Source organism: Oncorhynchus masou, chromosome 29, assembly GCF_036934945.1.
Source record: "Oncorhynchus masou masou isolate Uvic2021 chromosome 29, UVic_Omas_1.1, whole genome shotgun sequence".
In the NCBI taxonomy this organism is placed as follows: domain Eukaryota; kingdom Metazoa; phylum Chordata; class Actinopteri; order Salmoniformes; family Salmonidae; genus Oncorhynchus; species Oncorhynchus masou.
This window is the reverse complement of record NC_088240.1, coordinates 58,125,647-58,137,419: the sequence shown is the minus strand read 5'-3', so window position 1 is coordinate 58,137,419 and position 11,773 is coordinate 58,125,647. Positions and strand designations below refer to the sequence as shown.

Here is an 11,773-nt window from a genome sequence, read left to right as displayed (position 1 = left end):
TATTGAAGACAGACCTAATTCAAATTCGATTTAGGCTAAGCAGTTTACCTATTTGAAATGCAATTTAGGCCTACCTGTCTTTAGAATCTTGTCCTCTCATCTGGAAACAAGGGAAGATAGAAAACATTTATCTCCAAAATCTCTGCAGTCCCTTCCCAGGGCTGTAGCCAAGGTCTGAGTTTTAGTGAGGTCTGTGGGGTGTGGAGACATTATTGCAGTTTTAAAGCTAATTTCCTGCAATTCTACACATTTTGCCATGATTTATTAGCCCGGCTGACGCGACTCACGTGGTCAGCGAGGGAGAGCTGACACTGGTCTGGACAGGAGGCCGTTGTATATGCAGTATTCACACAGAGTTGTACTTATTTCTGGACAAGCTTTGATTGGTTGTTTCAGTTAAGACCTCACATTGTTTGGATTTGAAAACCCAACAGTTGTATTAGAAGGGGGCGGCCCTCAGTGGCATTCCAAGTGGGTGTATGAGTGAGGAAGACACAGAGGGGCACCAATCAGTATAGAAGCACAGCCCCCTTCATTATCGACGCATCGTGCTGACAATATCAAAAGAGCCTTTCCAGAGTTAGGTATCAGCCGGACTAATGACTTATGCCATGTTAGGGCTCTATTCAGTCCATAGCGCTGAAGATCCGCTTTATAGCGCAATTGACAATTAAAGGCAATGTTCCCTCGGTTGTGGAGAGCTCAATTGGTCAGCTCAGATGGAAATTACCTTAACATTTTAATGCCGATTTTCTGCGATACTTCTGCGATACTGATTGAATCCAGCCATTAATATGATATCTGAGTGAGAGTGACTAACAAAAACAATGTGGGCCCTCTGGACGTCAGGGCACCTGGGGACGTGCCCTTCGTGCCTGGTCGGTAATTTGACCATGATTACTTCAAGTTTAGATAGCTGGCTAGACTAACTATAGTAATTTACCAATCAAAAATGTTTTAACTGATATGGGCTAATTGAGTGACTGTCAGCAAGTGACATATAACAAGAGGAAAACTGCTGATGCACAACAAAGTATGGAAATTGCACCTTGTGTATTTTACTATAACTCTCAACAGCAAGTTGAGAGTTATAGTATATATTTTTTTAAATCCAGAGGTCCAGACCTCCATGTCATTATATGTAGCTAGGACCTTGGCCACATAAGGGTTTAGCCTCAACAGAGAAAACCTTGCCAAGGCAAACCTGCTACCCTGTCTGCTTTTCCAGCACATTGTGTACTTCGAAGAGGTTAAAGACATGTTAAAGAAGTTCTTGGCTGGTTTCCTTTACAAGCAATGCCTTCATCCTCACAACGTTGGCCTGGCCTCTCCATACATTGGTGTCCAGCACAGTCAGACTCTAGCTCTAAGGCTTCTGGCTGCTAGGTTGGCCAAAAAGTCAAATGTGGTCCACACCCAGGGCGGCAGGGTAGCCTAGTGGTTAGAGCGTTGGACTAGTAACCGAAAGGTTGTGAGTTCAAACCCCCGAGCTGACAAGGTACAAATCTGCCATTCTGCCCTTGAACAGGCAATTAACCCACTGTTCCCAGGCCATCATTGAAAATAAGAATTTGTTCTTAACTGACTTGCCTGGTTAAATAAAGGTAAAATAAAAAAAATGGACATAAAGCATACCTACTGATTACACACTGGTTGAATCTATGTTGTGTCGAGATTCAAGTTTTAATGTCACGAGTACAGTGAACTGTCTTCCTTGCGAGCTGTAAACCCAACAATGCCGTGATCAATATAAATGACTGCATTGGTTAAAGTAATTTCAAATGAATTACGTTGAACCAACGTGGAATAGATGTTGAATTGATGTCTGTGCCCAGTTGGAGGGCCAGGTCTTTATTTGGTTAGTAACCTATACAGCTAAAGCCCAAGAGAACCAAACTGGATAATGATCATACCAAAGATACATACGCAGATTGTGTTACTCATCATTGTTCAACATGACTCTAATGGCAATCAAATATCCTTTTGTCCTGTGTTTTATTTCAGACAATAAAATAAGACTTTATTTAGTTTAGATAGAACACTGGGTTTTGCCAAAACATTTAGCAAACAAGTTTTCAAGATATTGTATTATAAAAATCACATCTATTTAACATTTCAAAGCACACGGTAGCAATTGGTTAAGATGAACAATTAACAATGAGTGACCTTACAATCCATTGTAATTAAATGGCTCAACTGAGGTCTTTCAGTTGTTAAATTTCACCCCTAGACAATCTTTATATTGTACAGTATATTCAAAATACATAGCCCAGGGACATTTTAATAAGGAAGAGTATTGTTTGTCTAAAAGACATTATGTGTAACAGAAACAACCACAAGGCCTTTTGAGTTTAACACTTTAATTATTTCATTTCCCCAAGTGTAATTGGTTCTGAAAACAGCCTAAAACTGTGTCCATAAACTGAGCAGTCCAATTCCAAAATGACTTGACATCAGGTGAAAAATGGTTCCACTGAATCTATTTCTATTTTCTTACTTAGACGAAGCAATTTCCTCACAGAAGGTTCCAAGATCACTTGAGGATAATTTCCTAATATAATGACAAACAGTTCACGGAGCTGTCCCGCTGTAAACTCACCAATGTGTTGAAGGAAACATGGCCCCATAGCAAACAAAAGGAAGTGACCTCTCATTGCAAAATACTTGGTCCTGACTCCCTGTATTAGGACCTTCCTTACTCCCTTTGTGTTTTTCTAAGAGCAATACTTTATTCAGGAATCTCTCTACACTGTAGACTCCAATTATGATAAATGTTACCATTCACATGCCTAGATCACAAAGCAGCAGAACTGGTCTCAAAGGTGCCTTGTGGTGTAACTCCATTATGGCAGTGATAGTAGGTGACAAATGTTGATGGGGGAAATACATTCACACAGCACACCACTATCACATAGTGTTAGAGTCAAGACTTACACTTCAGGGGCCTGTTCAGAGGGATGTCACGTTACAGAGAGTTCAGATAGAAACGTAGCGTGTAGAACAGATGTGATTGTCTTTCAGGTAGAATAGGGAATTGTGTACGCTCTAATCATTCTATTTCTATCTGCAACGCTCAGAACATTTCACATCACTGAATACACACCAGATCGAACTAGCATGCCATTTGTGACCTGCCTGTATGCACAGCATGAGGAACACCCCTCATGGGAATCGTAAAGTCTCCCTCAGGGAACTGAAGTCTGTCTTTGGCGGGTGTGGACCACAGTGTACCCCCTGATTCCATAGCACCATAGTTCTATATAGTATGTCCATTCAGTGGTCCCGTAGTATTTGGCGTTAGTAGTAGTGCACCCGACCTATAGTGCCTGTTCCTGAACCCAGGATATCGGGCTGCCCATTCCTCCAGATCTCCCGTATGATTCGCTCCCTCTCCTCCAATCGCTGCGCCCGCTCCAGTTCCTCGGCCGACGTGAACACGTTAACGCTCAGTGTCCCATCCGATTGGCTGTGGTTGTGGTGGTTGCCAATGGGAATCTCTGTGGTGGGCAGGGGGGCGGGTGCTTCAACGTCACCCTCCTCTTCCTCATCCTCGCTATCTCCATCACATTCGTCCTCACTGAAATCCTTTAAGTGTTTCTTCTCGGGCGTGGAGGCCGGTATGTTGGTGCGGGGCTTGCAGGAGATACGGATGACCAGGAGGCAGAGGGTGAGGACCAGGCCGAAACAAACCCCGATTACAAAGTACAGCCCAAAGCTCTCCGGGTTCTCTACAGGACAGAAAAAGATCATTGGTAAATTCACCTAGGATAAAAAAAAACACCACAATATGTCATAAAGTAATTGTGCTAGTAGCCTAAATGAATATTGTTATGTATGACTGGCACATTGGCAATTTTGTTTCATTGATTCATTTTGTGGTACTTTAAAAGCAATGTGACAACTGCTGTTGTTAAAGTAATTGATTGATTGACTGACCTTTGATGTGTGCGTAGGCAGCTATGCTGTTGCTGAGGAGGTCCATCTCTTTCCTCTTTGCATCCATGCTGACGATATGTCCAGTAGCCCTTTCTTACACCTAATACAAATAAACACAACACACTGCATCAGAATTCCTTGCGATCTCAACTACTATGCCATGCATCCAATGCCAAGTACTGTCTGCATTAATGTATGCATGAATTCAGTTATTCCCACCATGTATCACAGAAACTTCCAGACACCCTCAAACAAACTGACACAATGAGGTTTGGCCAAAAGACACATGCTACCCTCATGCACCCCACAGCTACCCTCATGCTACCCTCATGCACCCCACAGCTACCCTCATGCTACCCTCATGCACCCCACAGCTACCCTCGTGCTACCCTCATGCACCCCCCAGCTACCCTCATGCAGCCCACACCTACCCTCATGCTACCCTCATGTTCCCCACAGCTACCCTCATGCACCCCACAGCTACCCTCATGTTACCCTCATGCACCCCACCGAAACACTTCTGCTACCACAAACCCCCATAATTACCCTCCCCTTTACAATGTATTTAAAGTGTTTTACGAATGCCTCTAGTGCCACACTAGATGTTTTCTCGTTTGCTATCGCGCCAAACACACTGACCACAGCATTTCTCCATAGTAACATTCAAGTGACATTTTCTCAAAATTGGGGTGACAAGTTGATCAACTTTCAAAGCAGAATTACTTTCACATTGTTCCTCAACTGTAGTGTATGATATACCATTTTCTAGCTCTGAGTCTACTTTTATCCAACGTAAAAAAAACACAATTTCAAATTTTGCTACACTGGACCGAATCGAGCCGGTCGGTCACACATGTCTTTGGGTGGGTGAGAACAAGGCCTACTGGTCCAGCTGTGGCAAACAAAAGCTCCTCTGTTTCGTCCTCAAATACCAACAGCGCAAACTGGGATCATGACGCATTTGGCACATGGTTCTGCCTGTGAGCTGGGACAGGCCTCTACAGTGAGGGGCCAGGGGTCAACTCTCTCCTCAGAAGCCAATGAACAGCACTTCCTCCAACGAGCCTCCCGGATCAATAGGAGCACGGCCCAAGGACCTCTGTGTTGTTTTTACAGTACCTGGGTTGTTCACCCTTTTAATTTCCCCGACTGACACAAATGGGTGAAGACCTGGAGGACCTGTGTTGCTGTTGTTTAAATATCTATTTTAGTCACACTTTGACTGTCCCTGACTGAAACAGAGTCACTGGGTTTTCCTTTCTTGATCTTGTTCTGAAGGCAGCTCTGCATGGAGAGCAGAACCAAATGTGAATGATTACGTTTAGGCAAGTCATTTGATTGGTTTAAGTTTTGGCCACTGGGCTTATCCCTGGTGACGCTTTCTGGTCGTCTGAGTCTTTTCCTCAGCGTTTCCTGTCGCTCTGTTTGGCTCCATTGTGTTCCTGCAGGCCCTCGCTGTCCCGGTCATTACTCCTTCGCCTCAGGCTCCCCAGGAAGTCTCAAATTTCCCTCACAGAGAACCTTACGGCGCCACGCCTCACCACGCAACAACAGTACAACGCCTGGTCCTGCTTCTTTTCCTATGTGGTCAATTACATAGGCTAGGCTATTACAGCGAGCCTCCCTGCGCTTTTGAGAGAGCAAGCGAGAGAGAGAGAGAGAGAGAGAGAGAGAGGGAGAGAGAACCTGTTTCCAATCGAAGTGAGAGGCGGTGTGGATTCTCCCATATGGAACACTCTATCTAAAGGGTCATGAGGCTCCTGCTGGGTCTCTCCCGCATTTCCTGTGCAACCCCCTCTCTTCACCCTCAACCCTTGTCATAGTCCTTTCCTGCTGACTCTGCCCTTTTCTCGTCCGCTCCACTATGACATCATCACATGGTACATGCAAGGCACATGGCACAGGAAAACCAAGACGTGATAGATAGCGACACAGGGGCCCAGCCAATACGAGTATCCCTGAACCTTTTGATGTGTTAGCACGTTAGCATTAGCCTCCGATCCCTTTCATTCTACACGTGTTCTGTGTTATGGCTCCCAGGGGAACAAACATGTTGTTCAAGTATGAAAAGATGGCTGACTCTAGCACAGTCACATACAGTACTAACCCGTGGAATTACTCACAACAAGCTAAGTCATAGCACATGGCCTACAAATGGCACAGTCCACCTGTTTTTGTTTTATGTAACCTCAATTTTTGGGGGGTTGATCTCTTCAGTCTATGGATTCTACGCTAATGTGAATCTCGAGGATATTATGCTGTTGTCACCCCCATTTGTTGATACAAAAATGCAACCAAAACATGGGTCAACCATATGCATTGCAGCTGTTCATTGCACATGCTTGACTCTTTATATAAAAAAGCACAATACTCTTTCTGTTGCTCTAAGATATAAAGTTAGGCAATAAGAAGTACAGACAGATGTACACTTTGTATTGTATCATTAACCTTACCATAAAATGAAGCTGTAGAGGTAACTCTTTAGTCCCAGCTCATGGTGGAAGTGGAGAGGTTTGCTGAATGATTGAGCCTCTCTCTCTCTCTCTCTCTCTCTCTCTCTCTGGATCTATGCCTGTGCCCTTCGCTCCTCAGGCCGTACAGTTCATTTGGCCTCCCTGAGACAAGAGCAAACACACAGACACTCACACAGCCGTCAGCCTACATCAGATCCAAACTCGCTGAGGCGTTTGCAATGCAAACAATGACTGGCCTTTTGCTGTTGCCGAGGGAAACACAGTCCGGCAGCAGACAAAATGCAGGCTTAGCTTTCAGTAGTACCACTGTTCATATGTGGAAACGCAAGCGCATATATATTAGAAATATATAAACACCGAAACACTGCACATGTACGGAGACTACACAACAATAAATGATGTGCAGGGAGACAGAGCCATTTTGGGGGGGGGTTGTCCGTGGTGTTTGTCATCAAACATGACAAAGAGTGAATTCTCTCGAGGTTTTTGTCTGTACTCCTAAGCACTGATATGTTTTGAAGTCAAAGCTGCTTTACAAGTGATAAATGAAAATTCATAAAATATCTCTGAAACAGTCACAGGCTGATGTTTTCCTGGAACAGTTTAGCATAGAAACTTAAGTCTCTGATACATCAAACCACTGTGAGATCCTCAGAGCACTTTGTCTCCAAGAAGTACAACTCCTCGTCTGTACACCCGACAGCCACAGTATATCTCACAGAAAATGAGCAGCTCTATTTATTTATATTTTATTTTATTTCACCTTTATTTAACCAGGTAGGCAAGTTGAGAACAAGTTCTCATTTACAATTGCGACCTGGCCAGGATAAAGCAAAACAGTTTGACACATACAACGACACAGAGTTACACATGGAGTAAAACAAACATACAGTATAAACAAGTCTATATACGATGTGAGCAAATGAGGTGAGATAAGGGAGGTAAAGGCAAAAAAAGGCCATGGTGGCAAAGTAAATACAATATAGCAAGTAAAACACTGGAATGGTAGATTTGCAATGGAAGAATGTGCAAAGTAGAAATAAAAATAATAGGGTGCAAATGAGCAAAATAAATAAATACATTTAATACAGTAGGGAAAGAGGTAGTTGTTTGGGCTAAAATATAGGTGGGCTATGTACGTACGGGTGCAGTAATCTGTGAGCTGCTCTGACAGTTGGTGCTTAAAGCTCGTGAGGGAGATAAGTGTTTCCAGTTTCAGGGCTTTTTGTATACATTTCCCTGTACATTTCTATACATTTCAGGTGGGGAAAGAGGGCCATGAAAAACACTGCGCTGTGAATTTTTCGCAAACCCTTTTTTTGTGTTGAGAGGGAAAAGCCCAGTGCCAGCTTACGTTGGTTTAGCAAGGCCTCTTTGCTTTCCAGTGCAGATTTTGATCTTGCTGACTCTTGCCAGACCCTATGTACACTAATGCTGGGCCCGAGAGAGTGTTCGCGGCTAGCAAGGACACAGGGAGCAGTCGCCATGGCAGCATCTCTTCACTCCAGGCCACCGAGTCATATGGTCAGCCTTTTGTTTTGGACCACAGAAGCGGGATCCATCCTGTATGTGCTGTATGTATAGCCAACTAAAGTCATCGTAATTGCCAAACACAAAACAGATCTCGGACCAGGTCACTTAGGCCTAATCCTTGCTTAGCTATTTGAAACGATTCTTCATCGAGGCAAAGCAGCCAGTATCCACATAGGATACTGTCTAAAGAGCTTTCCAATGCAATATTATGCTTTGGTCTCAAGGGCAATAAAGTGTAAGGCCTGAGTGACTTCACCAGTTCGCCAAGGTCATGGCTAATGATTTGACTGCTAACTGCTCTTTTCTCAGAGTGGAATGCACCAGAACGAAATTCATCCGAACTCAGGCATCTGAGAACGGTGGTTAAAGACAACCGGAGACTCATTTGAAGCCAATCTAAACAATAATTAACCTGAGCCTGTTGTTTTGTTGTGTTTTTTGTTTAACCGGGAGGAAGAAATGAGGAACAGACGTGCTCTTTTTTTTTTACCCCTTTTTCTCCCCAATTTCGTGGTATCCAATTGTTGTAGTAGCTACTATCTTGTCTCATCGCTACAACTCCCGTACGGGCTCGGGAGAGACGAAGGCTGAAAGTCATGCGTCCTCCGATACACAACCCAACCAGCCGTACTGCTTCTTAACACAGCGCGCATCCAACCCGGAAGCCAGCCACACCAATGTGTCGGAGGGTACACCGTGCACCTGGCAACCTTGGTTAGAGTGCACTGCGCCCGGACCGCCACAGGAGTCGCTGGTGCGCGATGAGACAAGGACATCCCTACCGACCAAGCCCTCCCTAACCCGGACGACACTAGACCAATTGTGCATCGCCCCACGGACCTCCTGGGCGCGAACCCAGGGACTCTGATGGCACAGCTGGCGCTGCAGTACAGCGCCCTTAACACCTGCGCCACCCGGGAGGCCCAGACGTGCTCTCAACCTCCCTCAACACACTATCCCATGACTCAACTTTCAGTCATGTTCTCCAAGTGAATTCATTTTCTATTCATTAGCAGATGTTGCCATGTCCCTTGAATGCTGGAGAGAAAAACACTGTTTATATATGTTTCAGTATTTCTGCAGTTTTTGGGACCTTGAATGTGTGCTGAAAATGTTCTAGCATATTACTCCCTTCAAGAGCCTCTAAAGAAGTTAAAATGCTGACTGGATCATTTTGCCACTATAAAAAAAGTTGTCACAAACAGGTTCTCAAAGGGTTCTTAGTGGTTGTAGAATTCTATATGAAACCAAACTGGGTTCTCCTACACCGACATGCCAAATACCCTTTATGGTACTAGAACCTTTTTTTGGAAATAAATGGAGGTACACTCCAAGCTAATGTTGCGTGAGAAGGCTTCCACTTTCAAGGTCTCACTCATAGATTACATCACCTCGCATGCGACCAGATAATGCCTGTCATTCATTCCTAACTGACCTCATAACCTCAGGTCAAACAATTTGAACACACAATCCACTTCCTGTGTCCTTAGTCACTTGGCGGGCATCATCAGTCAATCAATGAGTTCACATTGAAGCCAATCAGTTTTTACTTAAGAGTGTAAGAAAAGTGTATCTTGACACCACGTCAAGATACAAAAACAATGAAAAGTTCATCCAAGTCTCAAATAACTGTAAGGCCTAAGCACAAATTGTGCTGAGACTGACGCCAATGTAATCAACATGTGGTGTTGTGAGGCCTGGGAAGAGTTCATTCTCTATTTCTGACTAACAGATGTTTACTTTGGTTGGGAGGAAAGAGGAACCAAATTAAGGAAAACCCTGTCCGTTACGTTGTGTGATATTTTTGTTCTTATCAACTTGGAGAAGAGCACAATAGCTTTTCCTTTCCTACCAAGTTTCCTCCCATACATCTGGTTGTACTGTCAGTCCGGAAGCCAGTCCAGACAAACACCCTCATCTCCCACTCCTTAAATTTGACAAACAACAAAACGGCAGCCCCGCCACTTGGTTTGTTATAAACGTGGGTCAAAGAAATGTAAACAATTCTAATTCATAGATGGAGGTATGGATACAATGTCTGACTGTCCATGAAGTCAACATAATAGTTTTAAAGTGGGCCTTTAAAGTGAAGGATAACATTGTCTGATTGTCTGAGCTTTGTCCGATTGTCTGAGCTAATCACACTGTTATTGTCTTATGGGGAGAAGCTGATTATGCCATCTCACTAGATAAAGGTACTTCCTAAATTATTGACTAGCCACATAGTGACAGGGACCAACCTCAGAAGCAAGAGTTTTAGCTCCTATTACCAAACAGAAGCCCTTTTGTACACTATAAATCATTCATAAAGTATCTAACCATAGTACTCCTCTGTCACGTCTGTGAAATCACATGAACAGCCCCTGAGTAGGAATTTATCCAGGGAGTGTAGCCATAATTGAATTACAATGAGAAAATACATTACAAACAACTCATCCCACTAGGGAGCGAGTATGCCTGTTTCCTCACCATAATGACACACTTTGAACCACAGAGCGAAAGGGATATTTTCGATTCCTAGAATGTATGTGCGGCCACAATAGTTCCCTGGCACAATGGATGGTCTTTCTGTGGTTTGCCTGGCATAGGTCTTCAGTGAGTTGAAAAAGCCCAGATTTGAATTTAATCCCATTTTGTTGTTTTTATGCACATATATAGCCTAGTCCAACAGCTCTGGCATGGGAGATCAGAGACACACTGTAACTGGTGTCACTTTGAGTTTGAGTGTAAAATGAGGACAATTTTATAGCATTCATCAACTTTGCCCCTGACAAAGTTCATTAAGTTCCTTGTTTCTTATATTTTTGTTTCAGCTACTGAGAGAGAAAATATGTCTGTGATTAACGATCCATGGGATCAAATGGACCACTGAGGAGTAATTTATTCATTGTTTTGAGCACATGGAGGCAGTTCTAAGCTCAATATATTCCACTTGACTTTTGCAACTTGAATAAATACTGTATGCTGCAATTGAACAGCCTGTAGAGCTAGTGCTAGTGCTTTGATTTACTTAGTTTCCATTTTTCTCAGAAAGCCATGATGTGAGATTCTGTAATTAGCAGAAAAGCAGGTTCATGGCTGTTCCCTAGAATGCTCATAAACTGTTGTATCACAAAAGTATCTACTGGATGTTTTTTTTCCATACCTTTCCTATTTGAACAGCTTTCAGTAAAATAGTTTACCATGTGGCCTCAATCACGCCAGTGTATGGTCTCCCAGGCATTCTCTATACCTAAACCCAGCCAACCAAGATCACCTGACCACCAACCAAGGCAGGACAGCATCCAAGTCCAGAAAAGCCTGATGTAACTTTTCACTAGATGATACAGCTTTTGTCAAATTGTATTCTTCGTGAGAGGTTAGGAGAACTTACGCAGAAGGTTAGGAGAAGAGGTTAGGAAAAGAGTTAGCGTTAGCTAAAAATGCACAAGAACCAAAAAAAATCGACTTTTGACATTCATTTGACAGAAGCTGTATCCCTTCTATCCTTGACTCTCTCCCTGAGACAGACAGGCAGAGGTGCATGTGGTAACGTTCCAACCGATAAAAACGGACACTTTTCCTAAGAGCTGGGGCTCTGTTCGTGCCGGTGCCTGCAAAAGCAGTCAGAGGGTAGGCATCTGGGGAAGGCATTTTCTGTCCAGCACGGCTGGTCTTTCTTGACGGCCATGAAGGGTTGTAAGGGCATTTTGGAGAAAAGAGAGTGTCTTCCATTTTTGTTTTCTCTTAACATGGGATCTTGGGGATCAAGCTGTGCTAAGTGTTGGTGCTGTTTTCCATTGCACCTTGCCCTGGCCATGGGCTTGTACTGTGGGGGGGATTATTTCAGT

General features: G+C 43.7%; 1 protein-coding gene across 3 annotated transcripts in view; it reads right to left on the bottom strand.

Annotated features, from left to right (window-relative positions):
• Positions 1–1,976: 1,976 nt before the first annotated feature.
• LOC135520091 (protein eva-1 homolog B-like) overlaps positions 1,977–11,773 on the bottom strand; it is a 33,391-nt gene continuing 23,594 nt past the window's right edge. For 2 of the 3 annotated variants that reach the window (XM_064945417.1, XM_064945416.1), the window contains exons 2-4: positions 6,390–6,551; positions 3,937–4,036; positions 1,977–3,728 (exon numbers count right to left, since the gene is read on the bottom strand). In XM_064945417.1, coding sequence (XP_064801489.1) covers positions 3,298–3,728; positions 3,937–4,003 — 498 coding nt within the window. In that variant the 5' untranslated portion in view covers positions 4,004–4,036; positions 6,390–6,551 and the 3' untranslated portion in view covers positions 1,977–3,297. The remainder of the gene's footprint in view (positions 3,729–3,936; positions 4,037–6,389; positions 6,552–11,773) is intronic. The other variant, XM_064945418.1, reaches the window with a different exon arrangement.